The sequence below is a fragment of the Tigriopus californicus genome, chromosome 6 (assembly GCF_007210705.1).
Source record: "Tigriopus californicus strain San Diego chromosome 6, Tcal_SD_v2.1, whole genome shotgun sequence".
NCBI lineage: Eukaryota > Metazoa > Arthropoda > Copepoda > Harpacticoida > Harpacticidae > Tigriopus > Tigriopus californicus.
The window spans coordinates 7678682-7696930 of NC_081445.1; the positions used below are offsets into that span (position 1 = coordinate 7678682).

Sequence of the window (18249 nt, forward strand, 5' to 3'; positions counted from 1 at the left end):
CCATCCGTTGTGCGTTTGCTGGTTCAAGTGCCATCAAGCATTGGGGATTGGCCACGAAAGCAGCCAACTTTGACGAAGAAGCCAAGCGACGCGTTTCTCCATTCCTCTCCGCTCATTTCTTCATCTTCAGTGTCGTCTTCCAGGCCTTCTGGAGCGACCTCGGCAACATAGGTCAACCAACACTCAAGACAAAAGAGCTCGATCGAGAGAACGAGGAGGAATGTGCTGTCAAACGTTGGAGAGTTGGAGAGTCGGACGGAGAGATCAAGTCGATCGAAAACAGACCGGCTTCAATGGGAGGGAGGATAACCACTCTAGATCGATTGTATTTCTAAGCCTGATTTTTTGATGATCTGGAAGGAAAGGTGGACGTTGATCCATGAAGGTACATCATGGTTCTCCTTGAGCATTCTAGTCCGTACGGGTGATTGACTACTAGGCTCTCCAATTGAATTGTGAAACGAAATCGTGGACAAGCTTCAACGATCTAGTGTCGCTCTAGAGATCCTATCTGGCTACTGCTGCACGTTCCAGACCTCTGACAGTTTAGGAGAGAATATCCAATCACCACGGGTAAGAGCCTCCTATGGCCTGGTTTTGACAATCGTATGCACACTCCAAGTGCGAGCCCGGAGGAGTTCACCAATGCCCTCTTGAATGCCAACCAGCCAGACAGACAGAGAGTGAGTGGTGGCCAACGTTTGGGTGGAGTTTGCCCTCAGGTTAGAAGTGTGGATTCGCTCTCCAGTACGGGCAGAAGAAACTGACGACTCTCTCGGCTTTATTTTTGACGAGAGTGTCAAGTAAACTGCTGACCTCGTGCTCTGGGACACTTCAATGGAATGGCTAATGGTATATTCCGGGGTGTATTGATTTTTGAGGCTAAGACACAACTCTTTTTTTCATATGAATGCCGATGGTTAGTTTGATTCATATGATCACCTTAGACGTGTCCTTTAAATTAGTACATTTGGTTGTAGTCTTATTACAATACTGCCAAAATTTGGAACCTAGATGGTTAGAAAGTTTATTTAAAAAAATGTTTTTCCCTTTGGATGCTTTTCGGTAGGATTTTTGGGGGCATCTTTACTGAAACCCCAAGCAGTTCAAGAACAAAAAACTGATAGTTACAAATCATTCAAATTTATGTGCATATGATACCTGATACACCAACACATTGGTTGATGAATATGGCATGGCCTTAAAAATGGGATGGATCAGGAATTTTGATCAGAAAATGAGGTATCTTTTTCAAAAATGATAATAATACTGTAATAATAATAATAATTCTAATTCAGGAATAAATATGAATTTTTTTATTGGAAAATTGTAGATTTCAGATCAATATGCAGGTGATTGACGCTTTGGGATTTATTTTCATAGCAGGGGTTCCATGTTCGGAAGGCTGAGCCTCTTCATCACATGATGCGTTTACTATTCACTCTATACGGTCAGGGGTAACCAAGGTCTAGAATCAGTATGTTAAACTAGAGGCCAAGTATTGTATTCTTATTGAGCCCTGGGTTGTTATGACTGTGTAGTTCAATTTTTGGCTTAATTAAACGGCTATGTCCCAATTTCTCCTCCTTCAAAAATGGCTACATAGCGGTAGCTAAAAGACATGAATGCAGAATGCTTATCATCTTTTTGGGCCGTCAACTAATTCGAGCTCATGGTGAAGCCAAACATTTCGTCGAACGAAGTATCATTGGTTGGAACATTATTCCATTGTATCGCTTATCGCTTACTCGTCAGAGAACTTGAAAAATGTATTGTACTTCACTCTTTATTCCCCATTCCTCAACCTTTCAGTTCTTTGTAAAGAACTCGCTAAAAGGTTGGCCCTATACTTTTTGCCGGTCCATGAACCACCTGAACATGGACGAGGACTAGCTCCAGTGTCAACATCTCCGATTCGAGTCTATGCAATGCCCTTTTCTTTGAATGAAACTTACCTCGGCAGGTCACTGCTAGTGTCAAATTTTAAAAACAATCGAAAGACTGTGGTTCAAAAGTTTTGCCGTCTCTAGGATCACCATAGAGTTTATTTTACCTACCATTTGCAGTCTTAGCTCCGCTCTTATTTAGGTACCTTAAGTTTTCCTACTTCATTGGCTAAAAATGGCTTTGAAAGTAAATTAGAGCTATAAATCATCATACAACATGAATTATATACTTCAATCGTATTGTACCGAAGAAAAGATGGTTTAGATGTCCTGAAGCCTATTAGCTATGGAGATGTTGCAATTCTTTACCTAAAAATTTGCATAGTGTTTTTTTCAAAATCTAAAGAGAAGTCTTTGACATTGTTTTTTTTACGTCAGGTTGTTATATTTCGTATTGCTGGGATGAACCCCAAAACAAGAGAGCACATAAAAATGCAATTAATAGGGTGATTTTGTGAATCTTTCTTTCTTATTTCCGGGTTCATGGATACAAACTGTCTGCGGGCAATTAATAATAAAACCTATGTCCCAGCTCCTTCTTAGGCTACATTTCAGGTCAGCTGTTGTAATTTAGGTATCATTAAGGACATGCTTACAAGCCACCAAATACATCCAAAACAATAAAATTGTTCACTTCCTACATTAAGTTTGTGGTGTCACGCGTTACTCAAATTCAATTATGGTTAATAAAGTAGAAAAACTAGCTGTAATAACATACTTTTATAGTTTTACGGGTACAAAATGAGTGACAATACTGTCAAGCATCCTCCATTTCCCACCAACAGGGGAGTGAAAATATATTTCCTCGTAAGAGGCTCCAAGATTTGTTTCTAAAACATTCAAGACATGTTCAAGGGTAACCGAAAAGGAGCTAAAGTCTTATATCTAACCCTTAAAGGCTAAACTTTTCGTTAAACTAGGTTTGAAATCGGTCTTGCTCTATTGTGAACAGTACTCCTAGTTGGCCTTGAAGGTTCAAAGTTTCGCTGAAACTCACCATTGTGCTCTTTCTATTAAGAGAGAGCGCTAGTCTCGACAACCTAGCGGTGATAACTAGAGCTGGGCAAAAATTGCAAATATTTAGGGCGAAAAGTGCAATGAAAAGTGCAATGAAAATGGCAAAAAGTGCAATTAAAAAGTGCAATGTAAATCCTTGTTTTGACTGCATATTGTACTGTATACAAATCATTGGGGCTCCCTTAGCAGCTCCTGATTCCATTGGACAATCATTTGATCTTTATTATGATTGTCCGTCATGCTTAATCTCTTTAATGAGAGCAAATCTTTTAAAGATGAGAAACACCTCTCCATGTCAACTGATGTAATTGAGGCACAAGAATAATTTGCCAGAACTGCAGAGTCTGCTGGTAATGCATCCCGTTCATTCTTCTCCAGCCAGTGCCCAGACAAGATCTTGGCAATGCTCTTCATAGTGTTGAAACCAGGATTCTTCTCGAATATCTCCTTGAATTTCAGGGCAAAAGGCTCAAGAATAAGGCTCTCCTTGACATTCCTGATAATATTCATGCTCTCTAGCAGAGGCAGCCTTTCTTTGAGTGCAGTAATTGACTTTGCCAAAACCTGAAAGTTGGCCTTGATGAGAGCAAGTTGGTTAGGTATTTCCTCATCCTCAAAAAACTCCTGAGCAGCTTCAATAGCTCAACTTTCCACTTCCATGCCTTGCATGTGCTCCTTGATGATGCTGTAGTTTTCTGCATAGTAATTTGCAGCAGCCAGCCAAGTCCCCTATTGTGTTAGGATTGGCTCTGGGGGGAGAGGGATTTCACAGGCTGCTGTAAACTCTGCTTGTCTTTGGAGGCATTTAACAAATACTTTCGTCATCTCGGCAATAAGCTTGTCAACCTCTGGATAGGTGTAGCGCACCAATTCAGCAACTCTATTACGCCCATGGCAGACACGTGTTGTGTGGACAAGGTTTGGAAATAACATCTTTAAGTCACGTCCAGCTTTCAAGCAGTAGGCAGCTCCATCCGTGAGGAACAATCTGATCTCTTGGTACTCTAGGGCATCCCCCAAAAGCTTGAAAAGGGCTGACATAACGAATTGCTGCACTGTCTGATTGTTGGCCCTGACAATGTCTGCCAAATCAATTAGAAATGGCCACTGAAGAAATTTGCCATCAAGGGGCCCAGCCAGGATAGCACACATAGCTCTCCCAGTGCGGTCTGTGGTCTCATCCACTGCCACAAAGATGGACTTCCCTGTCAATCTTGTCTTGATTTCTGCCAAGAGGTTCTGGCACTCCTGCTCCATGATCCTGGTCATTGTCCACCTACTTGGAGCAGTCACCTTTAATTGTAAATAGAATAAAATGAATTCAAATAAAAATTCAGTTAAAAGAGTGGTCACCTTTACATGCTCTTGAATGAGCTCTACAACAGAAGGGTGCTCCACTTTTGTCAGAGGAATGTTTGCTGTCACAAAGGCCTTGCACAAGGCCTGTGCAAAATTTGAGTGCTTATTCTCCGCAGTGGACATATTGAGCATCTGTTGTCGTGGATTCCTGCCCTCCTCATTGAGTTGCAGATTCTTTTTGTGCTTGACTGTCTCAACATGTGCCCGAAGTGGAGACTTTCGGCCTTGTTCAAACACAACGGAGCACAGTTTACTGAAGAATGTCTTTTTCTAGTAGTTAAAGTCCCATACCTTGGCACCACCAAACTCGAGGATAATGTCATTGGGGCAGAAGAGGTACTTTGAGTGCTTTGGCATCTTGCTTCCCTTCTCAATCTCGTCTTCTTCGGAAATTGTTTACTTTTCAGAAACGGGTGAAGCGTGAGGGGAAAGGGGTGAAAAATAAAGCCAAATACTCAGGGGCGCAAGAAAAAGAGCAAAGAGTGAAGAAAAAAGCAAAAAACCTTCAAAAAGTGCAGTAAAGTGCAAAAAAAACTTCAAAAAGTGCAATCCACCCCAAAAAATGAAAATATTACACTTTTAATGCAATTACACTGTTTGCCCAGCTCTAGTGATAACAAAATGCTTCAAAAATTCAAGGGATGAGCAAGGTTCGGAAGCAAAACTTTGTTGGATACATATTTGAATACGGTTCCAGGACAACTCGACCCAGCGGACAACTCGTCCCAGTGGACAACTCGACCCAGCGGACAACTCGACCCAGCGGACAACTCGACCCAGCAGACGACTCAACCCAGTGAATAACTCGACCCAGCGGACAACTTGACCCAAAAAACAACTCAACCCAGTGACAACCCGACCCAGTGGGCAACTCGACCCAGTACAGAAATTAAACCCAATATGTTGGCTTATCCATAGTTCAAACTTATGGAGCCAAATTAAACTGTGATGTAAAGCATGTCAAAATTTGAAAGGTTTTACACAAAACAATATTTGATCTTTAAAAACAAGTTATGCTTACATCAATCAAGGTGTGAAAATCAAGTTTGATAATGTTTTGATCAAACTTGATTTTTTATTCAAAGCCTTACTGATGCTAATACCGTTGCAAGCAAATTGATTGTAAACTCATCAAGTTTTTAGGGCTCTAGTCGTTTACGATATAATGGCTTTCCAGACATTGAAGGCAGTGACTGAACTGGCGACAACAGTCCTTGCTGCTATTGCTGGAGTGATTCCAATCTTCTTCTTTTTTGTCACTAGTTCAGACATGTTTGATCTGATCAAAAAACTTGTTTAATTGGACTTGGTCTGTTGAATCATTTTAATCCGGTAAACCCGATTTAGACGGGCTTTGTATGGAGAAATCAATGAGAGAAGTTTGGTCTAAAGTTTGTTTCCGAACTCTGTATGTAGTCTTGGGGGGGCCTTTCTATGTACTTTTGGGGGTGGAAATCTGGTTTCGAAATTCGACCCCTGAGCAGTGGTCTTTCACTCAACGAATCAAAGAAAAACTTGTACCTTAAGTTGGACAGTTCGATTCGAAGCAAACTGAATGGAGAAAGGCGAACAACGGAACATGTTTTGTTTTCCAAAATTATTGATATTATTGCCTTTGTAGGTTTTGTGCATCTAATCTAATGATTTACATGAGCTCTCCGCTTTCCTGGAAATTGTGTTCCAACAACCAGACACCCGCTTGATATTGAAGTGACTGTGTTATGCTTTTTCCACTTTTGAGGCAGAATCTTGACCCAATACTTGGTTAGCCAACCGTTGATTGCCCACAGCATCACAAGAGTTGTTGGTCGGGTCCATGTTTTCTGAGCACCCGATCAGGGTGAATGTGGAACTGTGCGCTTCAAAGTTGGAATCCAAATCCCGTTCACAACCACATGGACAGAGCTTGATCGTCGATTGGGTTGATGAGATGAATTTCTAGAATATCGAGGGACATGCTGATCTTAGTTTACGCTCACATACTTATTGGGCTTGATTCGAAAAACGATATGCTTCAAAGTGCGTCCTTGGGAAACAAGATTTTGAAGCATTCGTATAGAAACAGATTGGGAGAGGTCGATACCCATATGATTATCTCCACTGAAAGGTTCATATTTGTTTTCTCATATACGCGTTAATGAAAAGACAAAGACGCGGCAAACTAGTACTACTAGCCGCCAGTCATTTATTAAGGCCAAAAGAGAGGTGTGTGTTTTTGTCCTTATTCAGGACACAGGTCAATTGAGAATTCAGTTTTCCAATTCGTTTGAATTGAGAAAAGTCACTCCAACTAAGCAAGCCATTTGAGACTTTGCTTTGAAAACATTTTGGTAGTTAGTCAGCAGGGTGTTGGGCTGATTGACAAATCTTGCGTTACTCAGTTTCAACCAAAGAAGACAAACGAGCCATCAACTCACTGGCTCCCTGAATTCGGAACCTGATTTCGAGAATCACGTAACTAAATGTGTTCAAAGTCGATCCGCATCGCACACACCAGGCAGGCGCGAGGGAGCCAAAAAACTCTCAGAAATCTCGTGAGTGTCACTTCTCTGATTAGCCCTCTATATGCTTGTTGATGTATGTCTTTGTCCTTTTGAGACAAAGTGACTGGATAACCTCATTCACTTTCATGGAGGGCTCTTTGAGCATCACTTTGTAGTAATGTATTTCGAACCGGAATGTCAGCTTTTTAGATTTAAGGACCTCGGTTAGAGCTCCCATCACGAGCGAAAGAGGGTACACAAGCCAAATAAAAACTCCTTAAATGAGTGGCACAACCTGACCCTGCCTTTCTTGGTCTCGGAACCAGGGCCGCTTTAAAACTTGTTTCTGATTTTGGATCTGCATTTCTCTACCCTTTTTTGTTTGAATTGGGAGCCCTAGCAGAGGTTCTTCAAGCCAAATAGCTGACTTTTCGGTTCAAAGTCCTTCACTATAACTATGTCCAAGAAAAGCATGTCTATACTTCTCGTATCAGTTTTCATTTTCTCATTCTCTCATTTTCTCACTTGTTCTAGTTTGGTTTGATTGCATTTACCTTAGACTTATTAAAAAGTATCAAACCTTTCTTATAGAATAGTCAACAAAATGAAAATAAAAAGGTTCAAAAAGTTATGAATGTAGTAAAAGAAAAAAAATGCTGATTGGTATTTTGATCTATTTAACACTTCAGGTTGTTTATTTTTAACTTAGATTGTCATTTCTCCCTAGCCCGATCAGTCAGCCTTACCATTTTCTTACTTTGTCCATTTTTCTTTGGGACCCTCTTGAAAGTGAATATTTCCCTTTGTACATAGCAACAATTGAATATCTTCGGTCGTATTTACCTGCCATATAGAGGATCCATTGGATTGAAAGATGGCAACCAGTGCTAAAATCGGAATCGGTATCAAAGACGTTAAAGCCACGCCCCATCCTAACAGAATGGCCCAATCCGGGTAAATGTAATTGCCCTTGTCATAAGTGGGAGCCTTGTAATCCACAATACTGAACATCCAGATGACCTGAAAAGTAGAAATTTCATAACATGCCATCTAGCTTTTCCTCTTTTGTACTCTTTTGTACTCTTACGAAAATGAAAACGGGCGAGAGAAAGATCCAGCAGACCCGGAAAAACATATTTGGGTTCTGTCCAGTCATATCCTTGATATTGGACATCATCCGTTTCACTCCATAGATCCAGACGATGGCGATACATTCAAAGAAAGCGATATACATCAATGAAGTCGCGGCGGCGTAGTAATCCACAATTTGAAAAAAGTAAATGCCACCCTGTTTGCCAAAGATAAGAGTGGATACCCTTTTAACATGAAACAAAATGGACAGAGCGTAAAATGAGGCTTACGTTGAATACGAAGGGAATTCCAAATGCACAGGACACCAGGCACACCACCAAAACAAGAAGTTCGTGGCGTTTGAAATAGTGCTCAAACCGATCTCCCAGACCGTCTTTGATGGACGTGATAATGACTTCAACGGTTGCAAACTAAAAGATAAAGAAAAAGCTGAAGTCTGCTCTAGCAATTTGTAATAAAACATGGGCAGCAAACTAATGATTTAGACGACAGGTCAACACGGTGAGAGGATCTCTTTAACGCCATTTGAGCTGGTATTGCTCAGTACATTTGTAAGGTTGCGTTTCGATAAGCAATGCATTCCGCTTCGAGACCCTATTTTTTAATATCAATTCGAGTTTCTTCCAATTACAAACTGCACCTACGAGCTCAAGTCATTGGCAAACCGAAGCTCTCTCTTCGAACCTAATCCCCCAATACGAAAGCAAAAAAGTTTTTGTTAGGAAATAGATGTGTGAGTTGGAAGCGGATGAGCCTTTTTTTAAAGGAACAGTGATAGTCCCAATCTGCTTTCCAAAGGCCAATAGACGCCTCAGTACCCGCTAATGCCAGATCTCTTGGCATGCTTAGACACTAAACAAGCTACTAATCCTAAGACAGTTAAGATCCGGTTAGCACTGACGATCGCAACTTTTCAACAATTAAGGCCGTGTTTCCAATTGAAAGATTCGTCAAAAATCTTAAAACGAGCAATGTATATTGGGAACCCCTGTGCTACTACATTGCGATTTATCGAGACAAATGCTCACGTTTCCCTTCGTACCTGACTATCGATTCCCAGCAGGAGTAACATGGAGAAAAATACTCCGGACCAAACGCGAGGTAAAGGTAACCCAGATAAGGCGTGGGGAAAGACGACAAAAACCAGACCAGGTCCATCGGCCACCACTTTATCCACAGTGGTCCCTTGTTCCAGAGCCAGATTGCCCATCGTTGAAAACACGCAAAATCCGCAAAGGATGCACGTGAGGGCATCGATGACGGTGACCAGCAAAGTGTCCCTCAAAATGGGACCGTGGAACCGATTGTATGAGCTGAAGGCAATTAAAGATCCAAAAGCTATGCCAATGGAGTTGAATACCTGAGCTGCTGCATACACCCAAACCTGAAGCATATTATAATTGGGGTCAATGACGCATTCAATATTCGAAGACTATCGGACGCTTACCCTGGCCTCCAGCATCTTTTCCCATTGAGGTTCCAAGAAGAATCGAAGTCCGTCCATGGCTCCAGGAAGTCTGAGAGCCCGAATCAAGAAAACAAATAACAGGACGTAAGGAACCGTGGCCGTGAAATACACCACCTTGCCCGTGGCTTTGACAGATTTCCACAGACAGAAGTAGACAATAACCCATGCCAGGATCAGTAACCCGAACAACTCCCATCGGATGGATCCAAAATCTTCAATCCCCTTGGTGATACCCAAGACTCGATGATCAAAGAATTCTTGGCTACTTGCAACTCCATCAGTCTTGATGGGGATTGTCAAAGAGTCATTTACCGCGTCGTTGTCACCGAGACCATGGACCCCGACACAGTTCTCAGTGTTCCAAGCATTGTGACAATGTGTCCATGGCAACGGGGATTCCACCGAAGAGCCCAAATAGATCAAAGCCCAAGCAATGATGACATTGTAATACGTGCACAACCAAAATGAGATCACCACGGTGGCCACTCCCGCTCCTATAAATCCATGAAAACATCATCTCTCGTCTCCTTTTCGATCAGAACACGGTGGCTATGTCTTCCTTCTCACCTTTCAGAATGGGACAAATCTTGCCCAATGCGCCAATGGGTCCCCGTCTCGTGTATTGTCCCACGGTGAGTTCCATGAAAAGCAATGGAAGTCCACAGAGAAAGAGCATGATCAGATAAGGGATCAGAAATGCTCCCCCGCCAGATTTGTAGCAGAGGTAGGGAAACCGCCAGATGTTGCCCAATCCCACGGCATATCCAATGCACGCCAAGAGGAACGAAATGCGGCTATCCCAACTCTCGCGGTTATCAGCCATATTGAGTCGGGCTGAAGCTTTCCGGCCTCCTGAAATATGAAGCGTCTTCGTTTGAAACACTGACGTACAAAATGTAGTAAGGTGTATGTTCTTATTCTCACTCAAAGTGCTACAGTTTCACATTACCCTCCAAACGGGCCGTTTCTTATCTTCTGGGGGAGGGACGGACCAGGGAACCCCTAGACAAATACGAATTAGACTTACCTGATACGATTCAGCCGTTTTCTGGCGAGTGTAGAACACCCCGAGCCCCTAATTGGGCCAAGTTGCGTTTTCCCTGAGTTTGCAATGACCCTTGTATTCTTTCTCAGAGTCCAAGAGTAATGGTATCTTTAGAGCACGCTCTGAATTGACTTTGGCCTGCTTTCTGAATGAGCTTTGCTAAGTGCCAAATCAAATTCCATTGCGCTTGTGAGTTTGTGACGATGCATAATGGAACTGATTCATTGCAATTTATAACATGGACGGAAGAAGACGGGATGGAGTGAGCAAAAAAAGAGAGACCAGATCTGTTGGCTACTTTTACCAGGGTCATGCACTTAGATTCACTCAACGTAAGTGAGTTGCTTTTGTAACATGTCTCGAGTTACAAATGCCTACCTTGATCCAAGTTAAAGTTGGGTTCTCATTTAGGAGCCTGGCTCAGATCTTATGGATGGCCTGGACTCGATTGATCCAAAGGACCTTTCTTCCTCCTGGACCCTTTCATGGTCGGAGGTCTTCTCGTCGAGAGTAGTATGTTGTGCTAAAGTGAAAAACACATTTTCAGTAGAACCGGCGGCGTGCAGCTGGAGCGGCCTTCAAGGTCTAGATATTTAACTATGGCGGCCTTATTCCTCCTTCACTGTGTCTCTCATTCTCTTTCTCTCTCTCTTCCTCTTTTCCGCTGAGAGTCTCCCTTGGGCTGTCTGGTACAAATTGCTTCCTCCGTAACTAAGCTTGAAAGCTTTCTCTCACCTGTTTATCTCTCTACATTGGCATGGACCTAAACTCACTAGGTTCATGACCAATATGACTTTCAACGTGGACATCAAAGGAAAAGGACGGGAAGCTCAATACATATGCATACATGGCTTTTGTTTATGAATCAAATGTGGTATGCTTATTTCAATTCAATGCTAATTGATTACCGTTGAAATGATAGGTGGCCTTCAAAATTGTTCTAATTGTATTTTAATTTTTTTATTTGCAAAATTAGACTTCACATCTACGTTGCTTTCAGAAGAATCGGCAAGAATCAAATTAGATCAAATTTGTATGCAGAGATGCCTGCATACTGTAGGCAGATGCAGATGGACGACAATTTTCGGCCAAAATCTGCCTTTAAAAAGGGGCTGGATAAATAAAGTTGATCAAGTCAGTTCCAGGCGGTTCACTCTTCAGATCACGTTTCAATTTCCTTGACCACGAGCTACTAATACAATGTACTGCATTTCATTAGTACTCTTAATTCTTGTGATGAGCATCCTTCTCACATTTTCCTTCAAGACGATGTCTCACCTGCCCAAATCTGCTGACATCAGTCTATTCATTCTGGGATCATGTGGAATACAAATGAAAGGCATTCATTACAAACACACGCCTTCGGGTTTTGATGACTTGATCCTGTGTAAAGAAGGTCGAACTAAGCAAATTAAAGCTCCATGCAAATCAAATATCATTGTTGGTTTCCCGTCGGAACTTTGGGTACATCTGCTCTCTATCAACTTGGTATCCGATCAGATACACATAAAGAAGTTTATTTCATTGTCTGCAAGTTCTTGTACCTGCGATGGTAATCAATGCAGGTAGCGCTCGCTATTCTAACATTAGAAACTTCCTTAATCTGTCTTCTACACACATTGACAACCAGTCGGTATCGACCAACAAATGTACGATGAATTTCTGTGAGTTGGTGAAAAACTTGCTTGATATCTTGGAAGGTAGAATGAGAAAGACTCATTGAAGGCCACCGTAACTCAACATCATAAGCGGTTTTGGACATCTTGGAATCGGTAATGTCGGATATAGTAAAGTAATAAAATTTTATATTATGTCCTTCGAGCCACAATTGAACAATTGAACTTTGATAAAAAGCTAACTAATGAGGGAAAAAAACAACTGTATTTTAGCCATTTACACTTTCTAATGACCAGATTTCCTGACAGGTGCAAATACTTGAGAGGAGCGTTAAAGGTCGCAATCAGTTTTGTTACTCACACACATTTCTTTGCAGCAAGAAATAAAATGACTCTCTTAAAGGTAGATATTGTTTGATCCTTTTTTATAAGCTATCCTGTACGTACAGTATTACCCTTATCTCAAAAATCATTTTTCATGCTGTTCCTTTTGAAACTGGCCTTTGAATTCTATTGGTGGAGGAGGTGCAAGAAATACGTACAGTGTAACCCAATCGATAGACAGGTTAATATAGGCCTTATGAATTAGAAGGCCTGGATTCCTGGAATCGAATCGTGTCCAGAATCGATTCCCAATCAAATGAATCTCCCTCAACTTGCCCGAGTTGTACTTCTGAACACGCACAGAGAAACATACAAGGTTGATGGTTAAGGCCAATGGCCTTTAGATTGGTTTTATTGACGCGTGGTGTGACAAAATTGAACCAGCAGGCATGGTTTAGGGGAACATGAATAACCAGAGGAAGTTCAAAAATGGGCAAATTCTTAAAATTGCACATTTAGCTAGCTCTTTCTTTTGTTTTATTCTGGTAAATCATCTAAGTGACAAGTACGTCGACCAAACAATTTCCATTCAGCCTCTTCTTTCCCAATTCCAATGAAATTAAAGCATCAAGAAGGGCGTCGAAAATAAGGGGGACATAGATTTTGCGACTCATGGAAGATCTAGCTTTACTAATATATAGCCAATTCAAAATAAACCTAAATCAACGACAATCTTTGTTGGACCCAACACCTAGGCATGTATGAGTACCTTATTGACCGGACCATATTTCGGTCATGGTTGTAGCGCAGTTGGTTAACGCGCGACCGAGCTAATCCTCGGATTCATGGATTCGATCCCAGGTCTCCCCCCTCCCCCGTTTTCTACAAACTCAATGCTGTATTATATTTTTTTTGTAGTATTGTAAAAATAACGGATCCAATGAGGCATTCTCGCAAGAACGACTTTCTTTGATTATTGCATGAAGGGAAGACAATGAATTGACATTGCGAAATAGAAAGAATAAGAGGATAATCAGGAGGAAAAGGTCTTAAGAAAAGGAAGACGATGTCGCTAAACTACTTCCGTAAGAAGATGAGATATTTTGATATATGTTGACAAGGACTGGAGGCCTAGAAAATTGTTGGAAAGCAACGACGTAACAACCTTAAATATCCAGTTCCCCTCGATAATAATGAAAAGGTCATTATTTTACTAGATTAAATGGTGCGGCTTGGGGAAGTTCACATGGACGTATTTCCATGGTCTCCTACCTGTATATTCCCTCTCTTATAGGGAGTATCATTCACAATGTTAGTGAAATAAGAGCTTAAATATCTTTCACTGATCTTACATTTGGTCTTATAATTGGCTAAATATCCTACCAAATGTAGGATTGTGGTGTGGAAAATGGACGAAATTTTACTTACATGGCAAGATAGACCCCAACCTAGCTTACCATGGTAGCAGATGGGGTCAATTGGTGGGGCAATATTAATGAAATTACAAGTAACGAAATTTCATTGTGACGACCCGAAAACCCCCAAAATTACTCGTTACTCGTTCCTTTTGTCACGCTCCAGTGAGGCCTTTAATTTTTCATTTCTCTCTTGGCAACTGAGGAAACTTGAAGCTTTAAGGCAATCTTAACAGAAATTATCAATTCTTAATATTTTACTATATCCTAAAGAAAGAAGCTCAGGGCTGGAAATTGTGCTTGTTTTTAACGACAATGAATGTGTGTGTGGTTTAAGATCTTTCTATATTTGCTTTTCTTTTGGTGTTTATATCTCCTCCTATACCTCATCCAAATTCCGTTGAACTGAAAGACCTGACAGAGCATTTTTTTCTTTAGCTTGAGTATGTTGCCCCTAATTTCTCAACTTTCCTCATATCCATCCATGAATTTAGGTACAGGGTTCTAACAAAGGAGTTTAATAAGTTCAAGAATTTCTAATACAGTAAAAATCGGATATAAGAGCATCTGATATAAGAGCGAATCGGATATAAGAGCATCTGTTGTAAGAGCAAATCGGATATAAGAGCAGGATTGTGAATCCCCGAATCAAATTATATAGCAAAGTATAAGTAAAGTAGCATCGGATATAAGAGCACAAGATTTTAGGCCACATCGGATATAAGAGCAGAATTGAAGGCGGCAAAAAATGTATTTTTTTATTTCCCGCGCTCCACCAAGAAGTTTTCGATGTTAGTTAAGCCATTTTATAAAAGCAAGTTTTCAGCCGCTTTCTCATAAAAACAAACAGTCATACATAGTGACTTCTGGCAATAGAACCACTTTTTCCATCAAGGAGAAGTAAATGCTCCTTGCCGATTTTGACCAGCTGTCCAAGATAAGCCTGACCGAAGCTGCCACAAAGTTAGGAGTCAAACGTGCTTCCGTTGGAAAACCATTGGTTTTTTTTTTCAAACTTCATAGCCAGTATGTAATTCTGTGACAAATTAACTACGTATTTGGTGTGTAAACATACGGTACAGCCAACACACGACCCTCCTTGCATTTTGTTTCATTTTTCTCGATTTTTATGACTGCATTCTGTTTGGACCGTACAGCTACATCAAATTATAGCTTAAAAAATATGTTTTCTGTCATCAGTTTTACCTCTGGCGCCGCGGAACTGGAGCACACCGGATATAAGAGCAGAAATTCACGGCCTCAAAGCTGTTCTCATATCCGATTTTTATTGTACTGTTTTTCCATCATGGCTTTTTGTCCATGGTTGCAAATGATCAACAATCATTTGTTGAACCAAGGAAAAGACCTCAGTTTCAGATGTGAAATATCTAAATAAAATGCGCTCCAGAAGAAGTCCTAAAACTAATACTCGGTAAGTATCTTAAAAAACAATAGATATTTGGAAAATGCTTAAAATGTTTAATGATTTGATTTTTGAAACTTTTTCGAAGACACTTTCATATAACAGCGAAAAAATTAAATCGAAGTCAGCAAATCAGTTCCCTTACGTACGGTTTTTCAAAAAAGCAGAATTCATCTTGCAACGTTACCTTATTGATGATACCGCAAATTCGAAATCCTCAACCTGAAGATATTTATATTGACTTTTTGAATAAGCCTTTTTCGGCCCAAGTTTCAAATTTCAAAAAGGTAGGAGCACGTTATTGCCTCAAGATTGCTAAGCCAAACGAACATGGCCAAGAATGGGAGTAATGCAGTGCTAAGCAAATGAACAGTAGCAATGCTCATGAGTGAAACATGCTGGCAGAAAAACGTCAAATTTTAGGACTGATTGAATCAAGGTCCAAAGATGTTTTACTAGAAACATTGAAGATATGAGAGAGCTCTCGTATTGGGAGAGGTTAGAACGGTTGGGGTTGTACAGTACTCAGAGAAGGTACGAAAGGTATCTGATACTGTACGTTGTTCAAAAGGATCCATGAGCTTTGTCCCAACCCAGGATTTAGGGTCATTTCTAGTGACCGTAGAGGCTTAAGGTGCGTTTTGAGAGCGCCTTCAAACCCTCGAGAATCCAGGCTCGTTCAAACAATGAAATCCACTTCTGTTCTTTCTCGGGCTCCTTCATTGTTTAATTTGCTTCCCTCTAATATTCGTAGGATATCTGTTGGTCTTGGTGATCCGGTTGCATCTTTCAATGTCGTGGAGATCCAAGTGAACGCCACGCAGGCTACTCAGTTAATCTTTGATGATGCCTAAGATGCCCCTCACCTCTCGATTAGGGTCCGGTGGAATGTCCTGAAGGAAGCCTGGTCTGCATCATTCCCACAACAAGGGTACTTGAGTTGTGCGGTCTCATTTTCATAGATTTGATTCAGATTGGAATAATTCATCCACAAAGGACACCATTTACAAATGCTTCACATTCAGATTGGGGAGACCGGAGGATTGTGAAGCTGCAATCGGCAAAGCCTGAGGTCGCGAGATCAAGAGACCCTGATCAAAAATTCTGACGGAAAACTCGGACTTTAAATCGAGCTTGGTCGAAATTGTCCTAATGGGGTGCAAATCTTTATCGACATCATTTTCAGCTGCGGCCGGATGACACATCACAGCCACTTCTGCATCCCGAAAAAAATTGAGTTTTGACTTTATCTCTGAAGTTTGAATTCCAAAAGTTAGGGGTCACTGTCAGTAACATAAGCTTGAATAGCATCAAGAGCAGTCCTGTTGGCTCGGGTGCTCAACCTTTTGAAGCCTTTGTGGGAGGACTTCAAGTTCAACCCTTCATCACGTTTGTCCATAATACGTGAATAGAGTTTCTTTGCGTTGTGTTAAAACTAGGTAATAAATGTTGCGCAATCCAAAATATGACCTAGGGTAATGCGATTAAGCCCGACCAACACTCGGAGTTTTGAAGATGAAAATCACCAATAAGATATCTCTAATGCACGTAAAGCGCACTCCCATTCACACATGGTTGGCAGCCGATTCGGGGAAGGATTAGAACGAAAGAAGGGATCAAGCATGAACCACTGGAGTATGGACGGGGATGGTAAGGTTGAAAATTAGCAACTCCAATTCGAGTCAATGAATTAAATTCTTCTTCAAATGAGGCTGTCCCAGATCCCTGCGATTGCGTATTTCAAATGTCAGCTCAATCAAACGACTGGGTCCAAAGTTATGCCCTCTCAAAGTGCAGTACATAACAGAGCACAGAATGAATGACTTAGCCCTCTTCTTGTAATCAATTACCACAAGAGGGCTGGTTCGTTCATTCATTGAAGAGCTTTGTAGTGCCTTTTGAGACGGCATAACTTTTGATCCAGTCGCTCGATCAAGCTGAAAATTAAAATGAATAATTGTTGTAGCCTGGGATCATTCTCATTTGAAGAAGAACATAATGCGTTAACTCAATCGCGAAAAGCTAATTCCCAAACCAAGCGTCCCCGTCCATATTCCAGTTGTTCATGGATCAAGGTAACAAGGCAGAAATCCATCTACCGGGTGCGCCATATTATCATCTACATATTGATTTCATTGGACTTAAATGCAGTAGAACTCATTCATAATGAGTTGGAGAGCTAAACACATAAAAATAAAGTTGGAAGGCAAATCCTAGAATTATATTTCTCAAATACACCGCCTTTGAGGGCCACGCAGAGCTTAAGTTTGTGAACAAAATTGGGGAAAATCTTCTTTATGAACCCATTGTCCATGGCAGCCCAGGCCTCACCAACAGACAACCCTCCAATTGACGCAGTTATCGGGTTCATAAACAAGTGTAGGTGATAATATGGCGCACCCGGTAGAAGAATCATGAGGCGAGGGTGAAGAGTCGAGAGTCATTATGTCGGAACTATTGATTGTAGTAGATCAACCTGGCATTACCAATTACTCTACTTCCCCACTATCTATCTCTAAAGTCATTTTCATTGAGTGGAGAGATTCGCTCTCTGCTTCGTCTCGGTTCAGACAAAGCAAAGGTAGAACCAGAGAATACGCTCTACCATGCCAGGCTTTATTAAGGTATTAGTAAATGAACAATTTATTGCTCAAGTACTGTGACACAATGAATAAGCCACAACCTTTTGTGGTAGATATGTTAAATCCTCTTTGGATAAAATTCCAAGCAATTATGACATGAATAAGAATTCAACAGGAAGTTGTATACTGTATGGTTGATAACACGCCAACACTAATGCAATCCTTATTTCCCACAAAATAGTAATATAGATCATTTTTAGCTGATGGGATGTGAAAAGCTGATGAAAAGTCGCTGGTATGCTACAAATATACAATACATAGCTCTCTGTTTTCCCTAGTTAGATTTTCAAAGGTGCTTGTAATTTTACCCTTACATGATTTGAAAGATCTGGCTTGGACGGCGTGATTAAAAGGTTTTCAGTTTCTTGTTGAGCGGGTTGGTGTGAATAGGTTCTAAGATTTTCGTTATTCCATTCGAG

The 18249-nt window shown here is 41.0% G+C and overlaps 1 protein-coding gene across 3 annotated transcripts; it reads right to left on the reverse strand.

Annotated features, from left to right (window-relative positions):
- Positions 1-5825: 5825 nt before the first annotated feature.
- LOC131882789 (sodium- and chloride-dependent GABA transporter ine-like) lies at positions 5826-12814 on the reverse strand. 3 transcript variants are annotated; one of them, XM_059230049.1, is made up of 8 exons: positions 12569-12814; positions 9933-10217; positions 9345-9859; positions 8940-9281; positions 8167-8307; positions 7893-8093; positions 7649-7825; positions 5826-6260 (listed from the first exon to the last, which is right to left on the reverse strand). In XM_059230049.1, exons 2-8 carry the CDS (start codon positions 10186-10188, stop codon positions 6042-6044), a joined length of 1851 nt encoding a protein of 616 aa, XP_059086032.1. In that variant the 5' UTR covers positions 10189-10217; positions 12569-12814; the 3' UTR covers positions 5826-6041. The 3 variants fall into 3 exon arrangements, with proteins under 3 accessions (XP_059086032.1, XP_059086030.1, XP_059086031.1); XM_059230047.1 differs by lacking the exon at positions 12569-12814 and adding an exon at positions 10789-11021; XM_059230048.1 differs by lacking the exon at positions 12569-12814 and adding an exon at positions 10393-11021.
- Positions 12815-18249: the final 5435 nt, after the last annotated feature.